Source organism: Tachypleus tridentatus, chromosome 1 (genome assembly GCF_004210375.1).
Source record: "Tachypleus tridentatus isolate NWPU-2018 chromosome 1, ASM421037v1, whole genome shotgun sequence".
Taxonomy (NCBI): Eukaryota; Metazoa; Arthropoda; class Merostomata; order Xiphosura; family Limulidae; genus Tachypleus; species Tachypleus tridentatus.
In genome coordinates, this window is record NC_134825.1 from 102,907,051 (window position 1) to 102,930,057 (window position 23,007).

Consider the following 23,007-nt stretch of genomic DNA (forward strand, 5'->3'; position numbering starts at 1 on the left):
GTTTGTTTTTTTTGGAATTTCGCATAAAAACTACTCGAGGGCTATCTGTGCTAGCCGTCCCTAATTGAGTGGTGTAAGACTAGAGGAAGGCAACTAGTCATCACCACCCACCGCTAACTCTTGGGCTACTCTTTTACCAATGAATAGTGGGATTGACCGTCACATTATAACGCCTCCACGGCTGGGAGGGCGAGCATATTTGGCGCGACGCGAATGCGAACCCGCGACCCTCAGATTACGAGTCGCACGCACGCTTTAACGCGCTTGGCCATGCCGGGCCTGTTGTAAAAGTACAGAAAATAATCGTTATTCCCTTCAAAGTTTGCTTTTGTGACCTGGATAATGAAATTTAGAAACTAACCTATTTTATATGTAAAAACGGGCAAATTTGCACATGTTCATTTACATAAGGTCTGAATAAAACGACATATGAATCAAAATTTACATGTATTTATACTAAAGTTATACAAAAATAAACAAAAATGTTTAGAAGTGAGTAGTTTTTTTGAGATTTGTAACTTTAATGTAAATCACTTTCACGTATCAGTCTCCAAATATAGTCTCCCATCATTTTTTCGTTATACGCTCCTTGGTAGCGGCGTTCAAAGTCCAGTATATCTTGGTGGAAACGCTCGCCTTGCTCCTCTGAGTATGTTCTCATGTTCTCCTTGAATTTATTAAGATGAGCGTGAAGAATATGGACTTTCAGAGACAATATGCAGCTCATATTGCCGTAGTTCTTTACTAGAGTCTCAACCAGTTCCACATAATTTTCAGCCTTGTGATTGCCTAAGAAGTCCCGAACTACTGCGACAAAGCTGCCCCAAGCTTTTTTCCTTTCTTCTGAGCTTCTTGGGGAATTCTGTGAACTCCAGGATTTTCTTTATTTGTGGTCCAACGAAGATACCAGCTTCGATCTTTGCCTCAAACAACTTAGGGAAGAAGTCTCAAAGGTACTTAAAGGCTGCAGACCACTTATCAAGAGCTGTGATAAATTGTTTCATAAGACCCAATTTTATGCACAATGGTGGGAACATCTTCTGGAAGTACACTAGTGACTCACACTTGACATTGTGCCTTCCCGCAGAGAACTCGGTTCGTTGTGGCTAGCGCTTTCTGTTGTAGTGCACTGCAGTGTCCCTGCTGTCCCAAAGGCAAAGGTAATAGAGAAACTTGGTAAAGCCTTTTTGGAGACCCATCAGGAATGCCACAATTTTGAAGTCTCTAATAACCTCCCACCCATACTCATCATACTTCACGGCTTCTAGCAAGGTATCTACACTGTTGTATTTCTCTTTGAGGTGCACCGAATAAGCCAGGGGAAGAGACGGATACTTATTCCCATTATAAAGCAGCACAGCTTTGAGGCTTCTGGATGAGCTATCAATGAAGAGGTGCCATTCGGGTTACAGACATTTCCAATTGCCTCACACAGACCGGATACATTGAGGCAGAAGCAGAGCCCAGCTTGACGAGTGAAGAAGCTTGAAAAATGTCGGTGACGTTTCCTCTGACTTGCGACTTGTAGACTTTCATTTAACAAATCTCACTCCTTGAGTCTAGATGTCAAAAGCTTGGCATTCGACTTTGTTAGACCAAGATCTCTGATCAAGTCATTGAGATCTCCTTGTTTGGGTAGTATGGGTTTCTCTCACCAGCTGCACCTCTGAAAGTGTAATCTGCATCTTCAACGTCTACCTCCTTTTCTGATTTGCTGCTCTCTTCTGAAAATGGCTGCTTTCTCTCTGGCGGAGTGGGTACAGGGAGCTCAGGGCAGTGTGGCACTGAGGCGATGGATGATGGAAGGTCCGGATACATGATAGCAAATGTATTCTTGCCAGCCCAACGTTTGGAAGGGTCCACCATGCAGAAGTAGCATTTGCTTGAGCGGTCAGTGGGTTCACGCCAAATTTTTGGAATAACAAACTTCATAGCTCTCTTTTCCCTCTCTATCATCTTGCAAAAGAGCAAAATAAAATTGTTATTATGAAGGATAAATTTATTTCACCCACAACTCATGTGTAAGAGTTCATGCAAAATATTTTGTAGGTGTTATTTTTTCTATACTATTGAAAATTGAAAAAAATAATAAATTAAAAGATATTTAAATTTTAAAAGGTCTAAAATTTGTATAATATAAAATCTTACTCTTCAATCAAGCAAAATTGTCTGTCTTACCTTTCAGAGTTTTTTTACAGTGATCGCAGGTAAAATTACGTTCCAGAGTTTGTCTTGATCCCCGATAGGCATATTTCGGCATGCTGTGTATATAGCATAATGCGTCTGGAGAATTCTGGCAGTTTCTTGATGCCATCTCTGATAAAGTCAGATAAGTCTTTGTGTTCACTTAGGCAGCTAGAACTAAACTGAAGTGGTGAGCCCCTGTATATATATTACTTTGAAAGGTTCGAGAAAATTCTCTATCAGCTACTCAGTACTGAATCTACCTGGAATTTTCTGGTAAATGCGTAATTTTAAAAATTTCATCACCCAGGCCACAAAAGCAAAGTTTGAAGAGAAAAATAGGTCTTTTCTCTTTCTTTAGGCATAAGTAATTGGGAAATAATTGGGAAGAAAAATAAAACTTTTGTTACATCTTGTTATTTAAGTCTATTTTCAGGTTACACTAGGGGTTATCTATAGATAACATTTGGGATAATAGATATAAAGATCACATAATTATCGCTTGATATTTTGAGTTTCCTTAACTTTGCACACATGCTTAAAAGAATCAAATACATGGGTTCAAAATGCTTGTTTCACATTCAATTTCTACTAATGATTTACTTAATTTTAAAGCTAGTATTTCGAAATTCTCTTCGTTTGAACGTTTTTATTCGAGTCACTTTTAGAGTATACAACTTAAGACTGTCGCATCGCTACATCAGTTCAAAACGTAATGGTCATCCAAGTAGTTGAAACGAGCAAAAGTCCTTCGGTGGGAGATCGGTAAGATTAAGACGTGAACACCCCAGAGGCACAGTGGTATGTCTGCTGGCCTGTAACGGTTTAAGTTGGGTTTCGATACCCGTGTTGGAAAGAGCATAGATTTTCCATTGTGTAACTTTGTGCTTAACTTCAAACAGACAAACAACACGACTTGCATAGCTAATATTAGAGATTCTATGCTCCATGGTGGATATAACACAGTTAGTTTTGTGTAGTTTTGCGCAAAAAAACAGCAACAAAAAAACAAAACAAACAATTAAAAGTGTCTTCCTGGCAACCGATGCGGGATATTTTTTCTTTGGCTCAAATTATATAGTGTATTTAAGTAAAAGGTTAGACGGTTCAGTCCTGAAACATGTAAAAATTTGGTTACTTGAGATATGTTAACGCTCAGCTAGTGTGAGCGTTAAAAAATAGATATCTATACTATTACGTGCCTAAGTTGTTCAACATATTTCAAGAATCAGACTATAAATACTAAGCATTTAAGATAATCATTTGTTATGTGATTAAAATATCCCCTTTCTAAATGGATTGTTTTACAAATTACTAATCTTACTAACGTTTATTAAATTATTCTGTAGAATTGTACTGTGAAATACATGGACTACACAACACGTTGGTTTGTTCTATAAAATGCAAAAATTTCTCAAAGTTGGTTGGATTGCTCCGTAGAGAATTCAAAGTTTTTCAATGTTAATTGAATTGTTCTGTAGAATACTTAAATTTTTCACGTTGGCTGGATCATTTTATAGAATATTCAAAATTTCTAGTGTTTGTTGGATTGTTTTGTAGAAAATTAAACTTTTTTTCACATTGGTTGTTGTCAATGATAATAAATTTCCCCATATTGGTTGGATTGATTTATAGAATATTGAACTACTCTACACTGCTTGGATTATCATATAAAATACAGAAACTTCCCAATGTATTTTGGATTGTTCTGTAAAAGTCTTAACTTCTCCATATTGGTTCGATTGTTTTGTTTTGTCTTTAACTATATCTAAACATCTCCGCACTGGTTGGATTGTTCTGTAAAATTCATAAATTTAGCAATGTTTATTAGATTGCACTCTACTACACTGGTTTATTGGTTCTATGTAATATATAATGTTTCCAAAGATGGATGATAGAGTGGGAAGATACCTCTAACGTACATAGTGAATACATATATTGTCTTCAAATTCCAGATGATATTGTAAATATCAATATTACTCCTTAAATATATTTGAAATGTGTAATTAGAGACACCAGTTATAATTTATGTGGCTTCACATTTTAATATCGAAATGTTGATTTAGTACAACTATCGTATGGGTTGACTCCAGTAAAAAGAGGAAATACAACTCTATATATCAATTTACTTCCAGTCGCCACTATAATAGAATATCAGTGGTCATAAACATCTGAGGCGTTTTATGTTTCTTATTACATTAATTAAAATAGATTAATTGTTGCTAGTAAGTTACCAGAGATAATTAACCAGAAATGTATTAATGAAATACTGAATAGGTTTTAGAAACTGGAAATACAGTATAACGTATAACGAGTGTTCTAATTGATCATATCAATGGTTAGTTGGTAGTTTCACAAACTGAATTAGCTTTGGACAAACAGCATCTCTTTTTACGTTACAGACAAGTTATATTTCATCGAAGGAATAATTCTTGAAGTTTTAATCACAACGTTGTTGCAGAAAACGCGCTTGAAATGATTTACGGTTAAAGCTGAGAGTCACATGGGAACCTAGCACGTGAACCAAGTGCTAAATACATCGATAACGTGCCCTTTATAATGGGCTTCCAGCAATATCTTCCTTTTACTTATGTATTTATGTACAAATAGAATACTACTCTCGAGCGGTTATAGAAGGGCTATTATTCTCATAGAAAGTACAAATTATTTACTCATGTAAGAAACTAACTACATTTATTAACATCATTTGTCATTCGAGGGTTGTCGTGTAGTAATAATGATTGGGGAAAGTTTCACAGTTCTAAGGATACGATGTTATTTCGGTCGTAATTTAAGTCGTCCTAAGAATTACTTCAGAAAGAATAGAACTATATCAACATTTATTACATAATGAGCATGAAAGTTTCTCCCTCACTCTTCGACTCAGGTGCAGGATTTCAGCCAGTTTGGCAAAAGTATCACGTACCAGAATAATCCAACTCTCCTATAAAAAAGTCTAAGTAGCTAGTTAAGTAGGTCATTAGATATGTAGGTAGATATACAGAGAGACAAACAGACTGCAAAAGAGATCGTTAAATAAATATATGTATAATTAGGTAGGTATATAGATGGAGAGTGGCATATATCATAATGCATATACATATCAATACGAATTGTTATTCCATACGTAGTTAGATGTAACTGTTCCACAAGCCACGCAATGTTAATATCGATTCATCACCTGCTCTGCCAAAATGATTTATGGATCTAACATTCTTTATCTGAAAGGTTAGGTAATTACTCTTTAGAGTGCAGACCGATCTCCTCAATCACATCTACGTGTATATCTGTCAAGAGGAGAGAAGACATGTATATTTAATAAGGAAGTGACGTATCCTCTGGATACCTGATGTTCGAAACATTTTAATTTCGCATTCAAGTAAGAACCTTAATTTTAAAGTTATTTAGATGTATTACATTGGGTATCTTGATCTAAATACTCACATTTTTTATCCATTCCAAATTTTGTTTCTTTGAATCAAAATCAAATCGTAAATTTTTTTCCTTCTTTCAGATGATAGTATTAGTAGTACAAATCAAATGAACTTATGGTGGCTCAACTTCTGACCCAGTAACTTCTGACCGATGTGGTTGTATTCTAATATATTTCTAGCAAAAATGTTTCCACATCAGAGCTGCTCACAGAATAATCGACTTTATAACAAAGTAGAGAAATAGATATTTGTTTCATAAGCATTAAACGTATTTTGTTTCTAAAGATTGCCTGAATAAAGTCGTCGGTTATTTTTAACTGATAGACTAGGCGGAAGGTAGAACCTACCGCATACTTTTGGGCTACTTACGTCTGGCCGAATAGTGTAGTTTGACTTTCAGCCTTATAACGCTCCAAACTGTTGAGGACAATTTCTTTTCACTGTAACGGAACGCGGACGAGGGAATGCAGATCCACAGTCCGGCAAGCTAACTATCGGGCGATACTTAACTCTAAAAGTATCAAATTCTTTCTGGAGAGACTGTTTCTTTTCTTTTATATGGAGACTATGGAAATAACCAGAATTTATTGGTGGCGTTTATATGCTTTGCGATGCTAGAGTTAAGATAATTTTGATAAGCTTAGAGTTCACGATTATATCCAACCAGCGAACGGGAATCTGCATTCTCATTGAAGCAGTAATCAAACCCAAGCTTTACACAAGCTTTTCCATTGCTCACTGGAAATCTAATAATGGTTCCGATTATTTCGGGAGAACGAGTTTCACAGGCACTAGTTATTTAGAAGGTCGTATTTCCATTGTCTCTTGACTCTCTCGTTGAGAATACAGATGAAAGACTCTTCCTTCCAGTCGCAATAGATAATCTAGTTAAGACTAACAAGCTTAACATTCTAGTCGGAATGGCCCTCAGGTAGTTAGCAAATTGTGCTCTGAATTGAAAGAGCTGACAAGAGAATGGGATTAAACCCAAAAGAACCCAGGATTAAGCAACGATAAAGCGGATTATGTCAGCGAACCCATTCCTTGTATATCACATTTCCAAATGCTTTAAGTAGAAATGTAAAGTTTTTATGATGACGAACTTGAGCACTGCTTAATTACTTGTGTTAAATCACGTGGTTTTAAAGTTGGTTCTTTAAAACCATTGATGAGTCATAGAGAAACCATAGGTAAGTTGGCAGCAGTTTGCTTTCTGTTCAGTGTCATTATTTGAATAAACCGATACCAGATCTTGTGGTCTTTGTGAAGAAAAGTGTTTTTTTCTCTTTACACTTGCTTTATTTATCCTCTCTATGTCTGTGACTTTGACTGATGGATGAAGGGGTATATATCATGTGATATTAAAGTGACAAAGCCACCATGACTGTATATTCCCTGCTAAATCATATGGAACTCTTATTTATTTATTTTTTTTGCTGTCTGTGGCAATTAGTTTATTTTAAGCTTTTACTTTTATATCAAAAGACCAAGTGGAAAACTTATTTATTAAGTACAAAATTAATAAGGATAAATAAATGTATAAAAAGGTATCTGTGAAACCTACTTCTGAAACAGCTAGAAAATTAACATATGTGGTTATAGGTTTCATGGTTTCTGATAAACCTTTTACTTAAACTATTTAAAACATTTCAGTCACGATAAATGTGTTGAAAAGTGTTGTTTTTTTTAAAGGCAGCGGTAAAATTACGGAATTACAACGATAAAATATAGGGTTCGATTTACTGCTCTAGGCAGAGCGAAGATAGCCTACTGTGCAACAGTGCTCTAAAACAAACAAATCAAATCAAACCAGTAAATAAATCAGTATGTAACCAATTTAGAAAAATATATATAATTATAAAAATAACAAACGTTAAGTTTTTACATATGCACAAGTTAACAATAATTATTTGGAGCTTTCCAATTGTAAAATCATATTCTTTGTATAAGGAAGATTAATGTTATGTTGAATTATATTAAACAAGAGTAACTTTAAATATAAATAAATAAAGACACTTTCGGTGAACATGGAAATGATTTTGATTAGCGATGCCGAAATAATATCGTTTATTGCAATACTTCATTCGTTTAAACAACATAACTGTTGTTAAAATATTTAGTGTTGCTACGTTTTCCTTGAATTTTATCTTTTACCGGTATGATAACACATATTATTTTGTTCTATAAAAGTCGCTTTGGGGTATAACTAAGATCTAATATTTTCTACGGCAAAACCATTTTGTTATTGAAATGGACTTTTAAGCTTGTCATATGTATTTAATCTTATAGCTGTACGCTCTGTTTGCCGCTAGCCAGACACCTATACTTTTATCAAGCTATGAGCAGAAAGTATTTCTGTCGAAGAAAGAGACAAAGCTCTCAAGAAAACGAGGAAAGAGAAAGCTTTCATATCTTCGAAAATTCAATGTTTTTCTTTATTTGTCCATTGAAACTGCCAGGGTGCTGTTGAATTTTTTAGATTTTCTGATATACCTGGGCTGAAAAAACAACAATATTAGCTCACTTGCTCAGGTTTTATCTTTAAAGTATTTCATATTCTAGGTTTCAGTTGCTACATTGACTTTATTAGACCTTCCACGTAATCCTTATTAAGACTTCTGACGTTCTAAACCTGCAGCTCTATCATTCTATGATCGTAACAGACTGATAAAGAGTACGTCTTGTAGCTAATCGGAAAATGAGATTTCTTTGGAATTTCTAACATCTATTATTTGTTTCTTTTAGCTGCTGTAAGGAAAAAAAAACATACGGGTGAATAAACCGAAAACATCGCATTGTCAGTAGCGCTAATCACATTATTAGGTTTGGTCGTTTCAAGAAAGAAAATCACGCGGTGCACGTAATAGGTGTAAGTGAATTGCTAAAATAAACATAATAAAATCCACTTTTGAATGAAGTAAGAATATACATAACTGTTCTTTAATTCATTTAAACGCTTTCATATTTCCTTAACCATAAAAAAACTAAAAAAGACTTAAAACTATACTTTACTCCCAACTTCCGTTTCAAGAGATATAACCTCGGAATGAGTAAATTAAAGACAGACCTTCGCTGTGGTCCACGTTGAGTTCTAGTCCACCTCACAACTATACAACTTGACAATAGACATACAGCATAATTTTTATTGCAAAGTTTCCTTCTTAAGGCTGCTATTTCTAAACCACACTATTTGCTGTCATTACTAAATTACACCACTACTCCTTGCAAGGTTTCCATAACTAATCTGGTGTACGGCATTAGCATTTCCCAGTGCTCGTTTCAACAGTACGACTGTACATAAGTCCCTTGGCGCTTCGTCTGGCGACTTGACTGTAATGTGTTCGTATGAAATATCATGATTATCCGTGTCATTCTCCAGCTACCTAAGGTAAGCGACAATAAACCATAGAGAGAATTTGTGTACATCAAGGTTGTGACGTTTTGCCACTTGGAGATCTTGTCTGGGGCACGTGAACGGATTTTGTCATTAACCTTTGTGTCCGTTTATTTGCGTCTGTTGCAAAACGACGCACTTTGTATGACTTGTTTGCAGGTTTCTTTCTAAATGGTTAAGACACCTGACTCGCAGTCTAAGGGTCACGTGTTTGAATACCCGTCTCACCAAACATTCTCGCCCTATCAGAAGGGGGAGCGTTATAAACTTATTGCCAATCCCACTATTCATTGGTAAAAGAGTAGCCCAAGAGTTGGCCGTGGGTGGTGATAACTAGCCGCTTCCCTTTTAATTTTTTATTGCTTAATTAGGGACGGTTAGCGCATATGTCTCTCATGTAGCTTTGAGCGAAATTCGAAACAAACAAAACTTTTTAAATGGTCCTCGTGCCCTAGCATAGTATGCATGTTTATATATACACATTCCGTTGTTTCTAATAGCATTAAACGTAAAGAGATACAAGTTTTCGAAATATTTTGTATTGGAAAAGACTGATTGTTACATGATCTTCCCAAATCGATTAGTTTTGACACCATCATACAACGTAAGTAATGCCAACTAATGTAATTGTTGTAAGTGCCTTTTCACTGAGACTTTTTTTCGGCTGTACTTCACACGTGACTTAAAGAAACAGTTACCTAGCAAAGAGATTTACATTTAGAATACTTTTTCTTTTCTTTGGAAACTAAGGAGGAAACTAGACTAAAACCAATATAGTAAGAAGTAAAACGTTCCAACTAGTTGTTTTTATCAGTTTATTTGTGAGATTCTTTATCATGTAATCTCATTATTACGCTGCTTGGCCAATTATTTAAATTTCTGGTCAGAATATTTTATTCTCACATTGTTAATTAATTTCCTCTCTCTTTTACTTGCTGTTTAATCATCTGTAGAAGTAAATCAACTAATTCATGTTTAAATTTTCATAACTTCTCAAGTAATTTCTTCATAACTCATATTTGTCTGCATATTTTTGTCGCTGTTTATTTGTTTGTTTGTTTTTTAATTTCATGCAAAGCTACACGAGGGCTATCTGCACTAGCCGTCTCTAATTTAGCAGTATAAGACTAGAGGGATGGCATCTAGACATCACCACCCATAGCCAACTTTTGGGCTACTCTTTTACCAACTAATAGTGGGAATGACCCCACTGCTGAAAGGGTGAGCATGTTTGGTGTGACGGGGATTCGAACCCTCTACCCTCAGATTACGAGCCGAGCGCTTTAACAACCTGGCCATGCCGGGCCCTCACAGTGGATAGTGTTGACTAGCTTCCTTCTAGTCTATTACCTCACAACAAGAGCGATTAAACTCAGATAGCCTTTGAATAGTTTCCGCGTATTATGCAGCTTTCTACTAAAACAAACGTATTGATTGATTATCAATTTCTGAATGAATTTAATTTCAAGGAAACATTAACAGGGTTTTAATTTTGTATTTTATTAGTTTAATTTATAAGATCTTTATTTTCTCAGCTGTTCGTTGGTTTTGACTTCTTATTTCCTAAAATTAAATTGAAAATGTTTACAGTCAGAGACTGTCTATTAAGTGATAAAAATTGTTGCTGTGACACTCTAATACATTTAGTTGACAGATGAAAACATTTTGTTGTTTTTTCAGGACTTGTAATACGTAGTGGAGAAATTTAGACATTTCGGCAGCAAAGCGAAGGAAGAAAACAACTACAATATACCCTCCAGATAATAATACTAGCACTGGTGAAGCCGCAAGGGCTGAGCGTATGATGAAACAGAGTGTTTTCTTTTATTATCTGGAGACTATTGGTCGTTTTTTTTCCCTTCAACTTTATTGCCAAAATATACAAGTCCTTCCAATGTGCACTACTACTGTAAGGTGACATTTCTTATTATTGTGTACTGGAAGTTACTTGAAATTATGGATTGTACTTAAATAATATCATTTGTTAGTTACTAAGATTTATATGACTTGTAAGTCCATTCTTAAGAATGTTTTTGGCACTACGTAAGAAAGAAAAAGAAACATATATATATAATACTCTATAATCATTTGACTTGGAAAGAGTACATATAATCGATTGTTTTGCCATTCAACATCTAAACCTTTTTTCTTCAGGGTTTTTCTCAATCATATTCCTTCACTGTTTTGAAAATTACATTAAAAGAAGAAACATTACCCACGGCGTTCAACTTATTGTTTCTTAAGAATATATGATGAACAATCGCTATCAAATTGGATAATAAAAATGATTTATTTATCCATTAAAATAGCTTTCATATACACGAATAAACATAATCAGTGAAAACAAAACAAGATATTTCATAGGGAGGAACCCACTGCACTGTCCATAAGTTTGCTTTTTGCTGTTTACTTGTGGCTCTGTATCATTCTATAACGTGAAATCACAGAATTTGGTATAAGGAAATATACTCTTCGTTTTAAAGTTACAAAACGTGCTATGAACATGGCACGCTGGTGCTAGTCTTCTGCAGGTCTTCTTACTCTGTGTGGAACGGAATCAATAAATACACAGTTCCAGTATGGTCATGGAAGTGAATCCAAGAACGTTGTCACAGTGACAGATGTGTCACGATTAAGACGCATAGAAGGAGACAGGATTGTAACACTAAGTCTTGAGTCTCAACATAAAAGCACGTTTTTCTTTTTACAAAAAACAACAACAATTGTCATGTGTCAGAAAGGAGTCTTCCATCTTATTGAAATATGTTTAATATATACTTTCTGTAGAATGAATGTTTGACATAAATCATAGTAATACAGATTATACTGATTTATTTAACATGATTTCCGTGTCGCAATAAAAATCATAAGTCCGAGTGTAGCGAGGAGAATCTGTGTAGCGCAGATAGCCCTCGAGAAGCTTTGCGCGAGATTCAAAACAAACAATACAATTAAAATCAACGTGAATAAGAACCATTGCTGGCAGAACATTTGTCATGGTTCTCTCTGTTATATACAAATGTCATAAACGTTGACATGTGTTTGTAACATTAGTCTTTTACTCGTTATGTCTTGCTGTAAGTGAATTGCTTAGAATCCTTTGTGATTATAATAAAACAACTCTTCACTTTATAAACATTATCTCTGTTAGGCCTAGCCTGAATATTCTTGATCCATTGATACATATGTTTTAAATTAACAATGTTCTTGTTTCAGTTGAAATAGTTACCGTGAATGTCAGTAAAGTGTCAATACCATCCAAGATCTCTGTAAGTTTCGAGTTGAATAAAGTATACAAAAAAGAAATAAAATTGTTTGTTTTTGAATTTCGCGCAAAGCTACACGGGGGTTATCTGCGCTAGCCGTCCCTAATTTAGCAGTGTAAGACTAGAGGGAAGATAGACAGTCTTCAACACCTACCGCTAACTCTTGGGTTACTCTTTTACCAACGAATACTAGGAATGACCGTCACATTATAAAGTCCCCACTGCTGAAAGGGCGAGCATGTTTGGTGCGACGGGGATTCGAACCCGCGACCCTCAGATTACGAGTCGAACACCTTAACCCACCTGGCCAAAAAGGAAAATGAAACTAACTAGTGGACAGTAATCAAGAATTACGTAACGAAAGGAAAATTCTACAGTATATTGTTTTTGAAGAGTGCTGGTGAAAAGTAAAGAATTTAAGAAACATCCATAATGTAGGTCCGGTTGTTGGTAAGCCCTAAGTCACTGGATTATCTGTGATTTGTATATCACTGGTATCAAAAGCTGGATTTTAACGTTGTAAGCCTGGAGGGAGGATGTAGAAGGGAAGAAAATGTCATTCAAAACATTTAAAACTCAACATCTTTTAAAACACCCTGAAAAATAAACATTTTGATATACGAACGTGGTCGATCGCTTATATTTTGCAAAAGATCTTAAAAACGGGAGAAAAAAAGTGGAACGATATAATATGGATTTACGAAACAATCATTTAGTTTTATGTAGAGACGTTTAGACAATAGTATGCGAGTAAAGACGTTGAAACATGATGTCTATAAGAGTGTGCACATGCTACAGAAGTGAGGGATACTTGATGACATAACAAAGAAGCACGTTATCCTTGTTCATCACGTAGTTCCTGTTACAGGACATTTAATTGGTCCTGGTTTTGAATTTCGGTAGTATAATGATCCAAGACACATTGTCCTGTTGTTTAAAGGGTGTTTGATGGGGATGAAGAATGATAGTGAAATAAAAGCCACGAAAGAAACAAACCAATGTTTCCAGTTGAAAAATTTTGGTACCAGTTAGTAAAGAAATATTTTGAAAGGTAAGCCAACTTATATGTGAAACTAATACAGCAAAACTGGAAAAAAATATTGATTGGTAGCCCTCAAAAAATCTTGCAGCATCCATGCTTGCTTGATTCGTCTTGTACTTAAGGCCAGAGGAGAACCTACTAAATATCGATTATTCAGTTTATTATGTTTCGAAATGAATATCTTACGTATCATATCGCAGTGCTTTGTATGAACAGAAAGTGTAAACCAAAGCAATGCCTTTGTTTTATGATCTCTTTTGATTTCCAAACATTTTGATTCCAGGCTTCTGACTGATATTTTAAATTAAGAATGAAAAATGTTCACATTAAGTCCCGTGTACTTCAAAGTAGTCTAGTTACAATAAATGTTAGATTTTATACATTCTAAAGAATCATAAAATATGAACGTCAGATTTAGCAACTTAATTTTTTACTTTGTAAAATAAATATTTTTTTCTACACACACACACCTACATAAACATACAAGAAAACAAATATAATTTGATGAAGCAACTGGTTAATAAAACTAAAGAACATGAAAATTACTTTAAAATATTTATTTATTGCTGTTAGTCTAAAAGAAATAAATAGAACTGCAGATACACAAAAGCATAAAATACTGGTTTCGTATCGTCCAGAATACTCTTCAGATTCTACAATAAAGCTTTATCAAACAAAACCTACTAAACAATGTAACACTTACCACGTTTTTAACCTTAGAGCATTATATATGATGAAACTTTTAGAATGGATGGCAACTGCCTGTTGTGGAGACACAAGTGTAGAGGACGGCGTTTCGAAAGTCTTTCGCCTTTCGTCTTCAGGTGATATTATTAGTTCTGTATTTTCAAATTTAGCTTTTAGAGTTTCATCTCTTTAGATATCATTACAATGAGGCCTGGCATGGCCAAGTGGTTAGGGGCGCTCAACTCTTAATCTGAGTGTTGCAAATTTGAATCCCCGCCATACAAACATGCTTGCCCGTTCAGCCGTGAGAGTGTTATGATGTTTCGGTCAATCCCAGTATTCGTTATAAAATAGTAGTGCAAGAGTTGGCCATGAGGAATGATGATTGTTTGCCTTACCTAGAAATTCAAAATAAACATTAATATTCAAATTAACTTCAGCGTAATATGTTATTCTTAGTTTACTTTTTAATATTAGCTAATTTTAAACCTTTTTTACACGTGCTAGGAGAATAAAACTTCATAAGGTAAGATTATAATTCTATAAGTCTGTGTTGTTGAACTCCCAGGTTAGAAACAATAGATAAAATCTTTGATTTAAGCAAAGTGAAATATTTAAGTTTGTATGTATAGGATGATTAATATAAAATATAAATACTGATGTGCATAAATTAAAATATTAAACACAATTTTAAAATAAAAGGCTCAGTTTCATAATATAAAACATTAATCTATAAATATTTTCCAATTTTTCTTCAAATAATAAATATACATATCTTCAAAATAATTTAATAAACTATTGAACACCTCATTATCAAAATATCACATCACTAAAGTGGCATAAGTTGGTGCAACTTTCATTCCCATTGACGTTTCAGAGATTTGTTAATGTATATTGTTCCTGTAAACAAAATAGCAGTTACTTAAAACAAGTTTTAATCATCATTATTTACACTTACCTTTAAAACGTGAATGTAATAATTCAGGGTATCTATATAAATAATACCCAATAGTTTATATACCACACTGGCAGAAACGTCGCCTTGAGGGCGGCTGTTTTGCAAGACCTTGGTGAGCTCAACAGTGTGCCTCTTTCTATGTCACGAAATTATCCTGGCTACTTCTAACTAGATATTGCCTTATAACTTTGTAAACAAGCCTATATCTTTATATCTGTAACTTGCATCCTTCCTTAAAGTTCCAGACTTTATCCGTGATAAGTCACTTTCACGTTTGCATATTTTAGGCATTGTGATTTGCGATGTTCTTTTTATCACTTTATACTCATATTGAAGTAAAGAAATACTTGTGTAACTTAAAGATATCGAGTTGCTACAAAATTCCTGCAAATTTGTAAGCAACAAACTTCGTACTAATCTATTAACTTATTTGTAAAAAAATTGAACAAATGTACAATTTTTTTCTGTGAGAGACCAAACTTTGATGAAACTTTGTCAGAAACTTTCTCTTATGATGTCGAAAAATTGTGTAAAATTTCATCCAGATCGTACTCAAATTGTGGGAGTTTTGCTGACAGATAAACATCAGCCTCTTTCTTATGTATACAAATTCATATTTGATATTTAGATGAAAAAAACAACATCTAATGATATTAAAATTATATTTCTTTCAATTATCTCTGGTGATCGATTGTGAAAATCACCATCATATTTTATATAAATTTGTACTTTAGATGTAAATAGATTTAATATTATGGCCAAAATAGAGCTCACTGGCTCAAACGCCTTCTCTTTCTCTAACTAAATTGGTCTTTCTGAAATTTTTAAGAGTATCTTTATCCACAGCTATCCCACCTTATTTTTGTCTAAAATTTCTTTAATTTCTTTACTTTTATAAATTCTAAGAAATACATAAAATATTCCCAGTGTATAATTACTCAACAAATGATCGTCTTATTTCTTAGTTTGTACATTTATAAGTTATTCTATATATTATGTAATTTCTTCTTTCACTTTATTTATAAAATTTAGAACATATATAGCGAAATATTTTTATAAGTTTCTTTATCATTTGAATATTCTCAAAGCGTATCACAGTACTTTTAATTTATGATAACAACAGTCTTATCACTTTTTGAATGAAAGTTCCACATTTTAAAGTTTTTTCTTGTATTTAAATGTCTTTAATTGGAAGGATTTTATAACACTTATTTTCTATACAACTATAAGTTAAATCTAGTTTTATATTTCTACTTTTTATAGATACAAAATTACCTTCTATTTGTTTCAAGGGCTAATTCTCATCAACATTATTCTTTTAAAAATTCTGTTAATCTTAATTTTCTAATACGTTCATGTATATCTTCAATGAATTTAAATTAATTTGGTTTATCATTTGAGGTAAAGGTAATTCCTCTCATTAAAGGTTTTATGTTTCCTCCATCGATATATTGTATTCTATTGTTTCTTTACTGATTATTATTGTTATTTTATTTTATTTTGTGTGAACAACCATTTTCCGAAATGCAGCTTTAGACAGCGAAAGTTCTGAAAGCTATGAGATGTTGTGGGTTAGATCGCCAACATCTACTCCATTGTTTATTTTTCTTCTTAAGCGTGTGAAGCCGAAGAAGTTGAGTTAAAACTGGATATACGGAAAACCTCAACACAATACATCCTCCAGCATCTCAGAAACCAGAGTACATTATATAATGATCTACCATAAGATATTTGCCCCAGTGTTGGATGTTTTTATTGTAGTTTCAATTTTTTTCTTTTTTTTTTCATAAATTTACATTTAATTATACGTCATTTAATGTTTGGATATGCTGTGTACATATACATGTAACACTAAGGATACTATATTTTCACTTTTCTTCAATGAATGACAGACTGTTCAATTTCCATAAAACATTCTTGTTTGGTTATTGAATGCTAATGAGGTTATGTATCACATGTTCCTTGTAAAGGAATTTTGTAATTAACTTTTCATCTGATCGAAGACATTATCAGTTAGAATTTCTTCTCCAAACAAAAATAAAAAGAAACATAGCGATTATGGAACGCTACGAAATAATTACAAGCTTCCTTTGACAAAGGGTTAACAGACCTCTTTGAATCTTCTACATGATAGAGAAATTATCTTCATCCAATGACAAACATATGTTATCATGGTTTCTGATTAAAACCAAAATAAAATAGCTGACTTACGAAACATAAGGATATGTGATAAACACAGCTATTTTATACCATCTTCATTTATCTTCCGTTGCTCTCGACGAACTTCTAGAGCTGTCATTATCATTTATCAAATTCATTCAGAAGCAATGATCTGAACTTATCAACATATATTTCCCTGATGCGATTTTTGAGATCGGCCAGTGTCGCTCAGAATGGATGTAATGTGTAAATGCTACATGACCTTACAACTAAAAGTCCTGTAAAATTAGGTCTGGAGAGAGAGCTTGAGGTTTAGGGTCGTGATCTTGCATGGTGAACCCATCACTTTGGTATGATACTAATTAGTGCGAAACAAACATTTTTATATGTATATATATATGTAAATGGCTGATGTCCATTTGTCATCAAAACACCTCCCACATTTTTAGTTCGATTTGGATAAAACTTCGCATGGTTTTTCAAATAGATCCTATTTATTAGAAATTTAAAAAAAGCAGTAAGACTCTATTTAATCTATTTTGTTTTCCGAAATCACTTCCTTAAGGGAAAAATTACACTTCTTCCCTTTTAATAATTTACATTAATTTTGTACATTTATTATCATCAACAAAATTATTTTTTAATAAAAGCTTCTAAAGCTGTGGTAAAGTGATGTTAATGCAGATGCTCAAAGTGAGTCCTTCTAGTGAAGAATTATTGTGAAATATCAGAAGTAAAGTGACCTCTTCTGCTGGAGAATTCAAGGATTCGTTATGAAATAAATTGTTCTGTGACTGAAGGAATAACAAGTCTTTCGTATAGAGTTTGTTGCATGCAAGTTTGCAGAAAGTTTATGGTATTTTGATCTTCGTAAGTTACACAAATATTGTTTTTACTTCAGTATGAGTATAAAGTGATGAAAAACATCAAAGATTACGATACCAAAAAACTGCCAATGGAAAAGTGACTTATCGCAAATAAAGTCTAAACGAAACGTCTGAATGCAAGTTACAGACAGAAAAAAAAAGTTTCCTCACCAAGTTATAAAGTAATATTTAGTGAGAAGAAGACAGGAAGAAACCTGATATGTCGGAGTACATTAAATTGCTCTCCGAGATATAGTTAGAAGAAAGCAGGAGTAATTTTGTGATAGATCCTCCGGGTGTAAGGAGTCGTTTTTGTCAGTACAGAATAACATAAGTTGATGTTGTATCTTGCTGAAGAAGAGAAAAACATTTTAATGACACCATTATCTTCGAAATGCAAAAAGAAAAGATCTACACTACATCAAGGTATGTGAGTATTTTTATTGAAATTGAAGGGGGCGTTGATTTGTATCTAAGACATAAGTTGCTAAATTGTTTTTAGGGCAGTCTGGCACTTATTTTTCAATGATGTGTTGATTTACATCTTTATAATTCCCGAAGTTACACCTATTGACTTTTCCAAGAGATGGAATCTTATCAACTTGTACATGATGTTGAAAGTGGAAAACATTTTTATGGTTCATCAAGTTGAGACAGTCATCATGAGTCTAAGATGGTAATAGTTTTTTCTAATAACCTTTACACTGTCCGAATTTTCTACACACGAAAGTTTCTGGCGTGTTTTAAAAATCTCCAATGCTGTGATCTTTATTGTATCAATTTCAATAGGAAAACTCCACATAGGTTTCGCAAAACTGCGTTAAAAGGCCTCATTCGCTGTTGCAATAGCGTCTGTTACTTATGTTGCATCCAGCACTTCTGATATAAAACATAGATCTCTTGTTTTTGTATTGTTTAATTTGATTTTTCGATGTAGTAAGTGCGTGATAGAATAACTTCAAAATCTTCAGTTACACTAACAACAGAATCATCTGTAAGTTTTGACGTTATCTATTTATAAAATCTTGAATCTTAATTTAGGCCAAAACTGAGGAGGAAGGATAAAATTTCAAGAATGATCGATTAACAGATGCTTTACTGCATGTACTCATCTTCATCCGTTTACAAGGTGTTTTAAAGTGCGCAATCCATTTATAGGCACTTTTTCTGTGCATGTGCAATCATTACGTTATTAAAATGTATTCACTTATAAACATGTATGATTCATACTCAAAATTAAAGAGAATCTAGTGTATTTATACGTAAGAAAAAAAATGATAAAATCATTAGGGTTGTTGCCAAGATTTGAAATAAAGTAACTGACGTTTACATTCAACCCAAGGATATTAATTCTCCCCAGTCAATAAAAATTGTAAGTTAACGAGACTCTCTTGGCATCGTATATATTTTATGTCAACTGTAGCCCCTACCAATGTATATGGTATTTCTTCTCTTTCTTTCTGAAAGTAGGAGGGTGACAAAGCTAAACAAAGGGCTATCTATTCCATTCCACCTACATTCCCGAAGTTTAGCATCGTAAACTTGCAAACTTTCTGCTGAACCAGTGGGGGAAGGACCTTTCTAAGGAGCTTTGGCACTATAATACCACTTCAATGTATGTGACTAAAATGAAAGAGTTAACTAATTGGTAGGCTGGTTGCTGTTCGATCGCTTTACGTTGCAATTAGATTTTGTAGAAACTTTCAGTAAATATTCACTCCCACTTAGTTTTAGTCAAACGCCAGAAACATGCATAATGAACAACGCATCTGAGACTGACGAATAGTGTTTTATGTAGATAAGTATTTATAAAACGTGAGAAATGAAACTCAAAGGAATTTAATTGTAAATGGAGGAAGATACGTGTAAAAGTTCTCGTAGGTGTAAGTGTATTTACAGACACTACTTGAATAAATTTCAGTTTAAGGTGAAACTGCATGGTACCATGGTATTCAGGCTCACAACGACTGTACATATGTCAAATCTGTAAAGTCACTTAACTTGAATGCAGACTTTACATAAACTGTCTGAGTATATCGAATCTCATGTACCAAAGAGATTTCTAATATGTTATTGAATGCACGTGAATGTGTGCTGTAGTCAAAAGTAAAGAAACATTTTCTCTGATTTTAATACGTATCAAGTTGCTAAGTATATTAAAAATTTTCTACTGACACATTCTCTGTATGACAGAGTACATATGTTTTTATTCACTCTAAGTGTTAACCACAATCCCATTCAGTATGTATAAGTTAAAGTTATATAGATTTATATGGAATTTTAATGTGAAACAAGCATGAATAAAACTCCAAAAGTTAAGTACATACAACGACGATATTTTCAAGAGTGAACCGTTTTAGAACGCCGGATATGATTAATGATGTATATGTATTCCCGACATGCTACTTCTCTATATACAGTGATTTTTACGATGTTTCTTGACGTGTTTGAACAACAATAAAGTGAATAATATTCGTCAAAGATCAATGATTCGTGGTAGAAATAACAATGAGTACATAGGAGACACGAATCAGTGGCCACCAAAACTCTTGACCAGTTCTCTTTCTGCTCAACGTGGCTACTATTCATGTCAATAATGGCTTGCATCCTTTGAATAACGTGATAGACAGCTAAACAAAGCTGTCCAATGTTCAGTATTTGCACGAGATGTCAGATAGCTCACTTTACTTTTGGCAATGTAAGGCCTAGCACGGCCAAGTGGTTAAGGCACTCGACTAGTAATCCGAGGGTCGCGGGTTCGAATCACCGTCTCACCAAACAGACTCAGCTTTTCAGCAGAGGAAGCGTTATAATGTTACGGTCAATCCCGCTATCCGTTAATAAAAGAGTAGCTCAAGAGTTGGTGGTGGGTAGTGATCACCAGCTGCCTTCCCTCTAGTCTTTCACTACTAAATTAGGAACGGCTCGCGCAGATAGCCCTCGTGTAGCTTTAAGCAAAATTCAAAGCAAACTGTACTAATAACTCGAAAATAAAATAACTTATATTACTGACAGACTCATCCAGTCTGGATATCTCCATTCCTAAGAAATTATTATTTTTTTGTTACGGGAATTATCACAAGAGAAAATGTGAACTGCTCATTAATACTTCTCTAATTAATTTACATGCTCTCTAGGGCTACACAGCAGCTGAATTTAACAACTAAGAAACGAAGGAGATGCTACAATGGTCATCAGTTCGAAACGACCATGTTTCATACAGATTTCGCCAAAATCATCGGTTCGTCTCCTCCCCCTGCTCCTCCTCTTCTGTTACGAGCTACAAGTCGGAGGGATGGAATTAGTCTTGGCAAGGTAAGTATACACTGTTACCTTGGTTTAGCTATGAAACATTTTATTATGCTTAATATTTCTACTTATGTAATTATGGAATGATAGCCCTTGGTTTTTATCAGAACTCTAGCACTAAACACTCAACTCTCTGTAGTTATAAAGAAAATTGATAAAAGATGTTGGAACATGCGAATACTACATCTAATATCAACGCTATAGTCTCCCTAGTTTATTACATCTGTATTTCTTAGTTATGATTTATACCAATCGAACCCTTTCCTTGAGTATATCAATATGGCAATTATAAGTGCTGGGGTTTAACTGTCTTCTAAAAAAAGCTCATATATAAAAAAATCGAATAAAACTTTTTCTAAACAACTATAGCTTTCATTTCCAACATACCAAGAAGATTCTGTAATAGTTCATGTGTTATTATTATTGCCTCCCAGTGGTACAGCAGTATGCCGTGGACTTAAAACGCCAGAATCCTGGTTTCGATACTGGTAATGGGCAGAGCACAGACAGCCCATTGTGTTGCTCTATGTTAATGTTCAAACAAACAAAGTGTTATCACTCATTTATGTTAATGACTTCGTATTTTATTCAATAACTTCATGGCGTTTTGTACTTTAAAATGTAATTTAAAAAGCCTATTTAATGACTGAAGTTATTGTTAACGTAACTTGAGGGTCAGATTACTGTTATGAGCTTTTCTTTGTTCGTTCTCTGGAAAGCAGCTACACTTGGCTACTACCAAGTGTAGTCGCGGTTCTGTCTTTATTACTAACCAGACAGTTGTTATCTTTAACGTTTTACTGGATGCTTTAAACAAAATTTCCTTAACGTTTATGACTACTTAAAACGTTATGATTCTTGTCGTTTATGACCACTCAAAACATTTGAGTATTTAATGTTTATGGCTATAATTTAGCTACCGTTGACGTATAGAATGTATCCAAAACACAAATGTTTTTGGAGTTCAACTTGTCAAAAATTCAATTGTATCTGTGATTAATAGAGTCAACATGCAGATATCGTTCACTTTTCTGTTTATCTACAAAGTAGCCGTCGTTGGTCTTCTTGTCTATCCAAATAATAACTTCGATATGTATATTCATAAATGCCAATTACAAGAATTTTGTGTAACCACAAATGCGAATGACATCTCATTTTTGGTTAGACATGAAGACATCGAGTTCCCCGTACAAAGTAACAAAGAAAAGGATATTCGCTGAAAAGGTTTTTTTACATTTCCTTGTTAATATGATATCTCTTGCAATTTACTACTATTACATAGTTTTGTGAAACTTCAGTATTCTGGAGTGTCGCACGTAGTATATTGTAAGACAGGCTACTCTGTTTAGTTTGTGTTCTGGCTTCAAAAACAGTGGTGGTATAGCAGTAAAAAGAGGGAAAAACAGTTTGATGTTAAGCACAAAACTACACAGTAGACTATCTGTGCTCTACCAACCACGAGTATCGAAACTTGGATTCTAACGTTGTAGGTCCGCAGAAGCCACTGGGAACGAAAGAAAAACGATTAAAACATTTCTATTACACTTGTATAACTATGGTCGGATACATATGTAATGAAACTCTACGACACAGTCATCGTGAAAGACCGGGCTTGCAGAAAAACAAAGTTATTCGATAAAATGAATGTACGAACAGTGCCAATCAAAGAACTGTAGAACGTGTCCATTAAGAGTCTAAGAGGATAAG

The 23,007-nt window shown here is 34.0% G+C and overlaps 1 protein-coding gene across 1 annotated transcript in view; it reads left to right on the plus strand.

The window, feature by feature from the left end:
- The window catches only part of LOC143232790 (kinesin-like protein KIF26B), a 67,781-nt gene that overhangs the window by 25,565 nt on the left and 19,209 nt on the right, over positions 1–23,007 (plus strand). Inside the window, 1 exon segment of the mRNA XM_076468652.1 lies at positions 21,129–21,306. Within this exon segment, the coding sequence (XP_076324767.1) occupies positions 21,129–21,306 (178 nt within the window).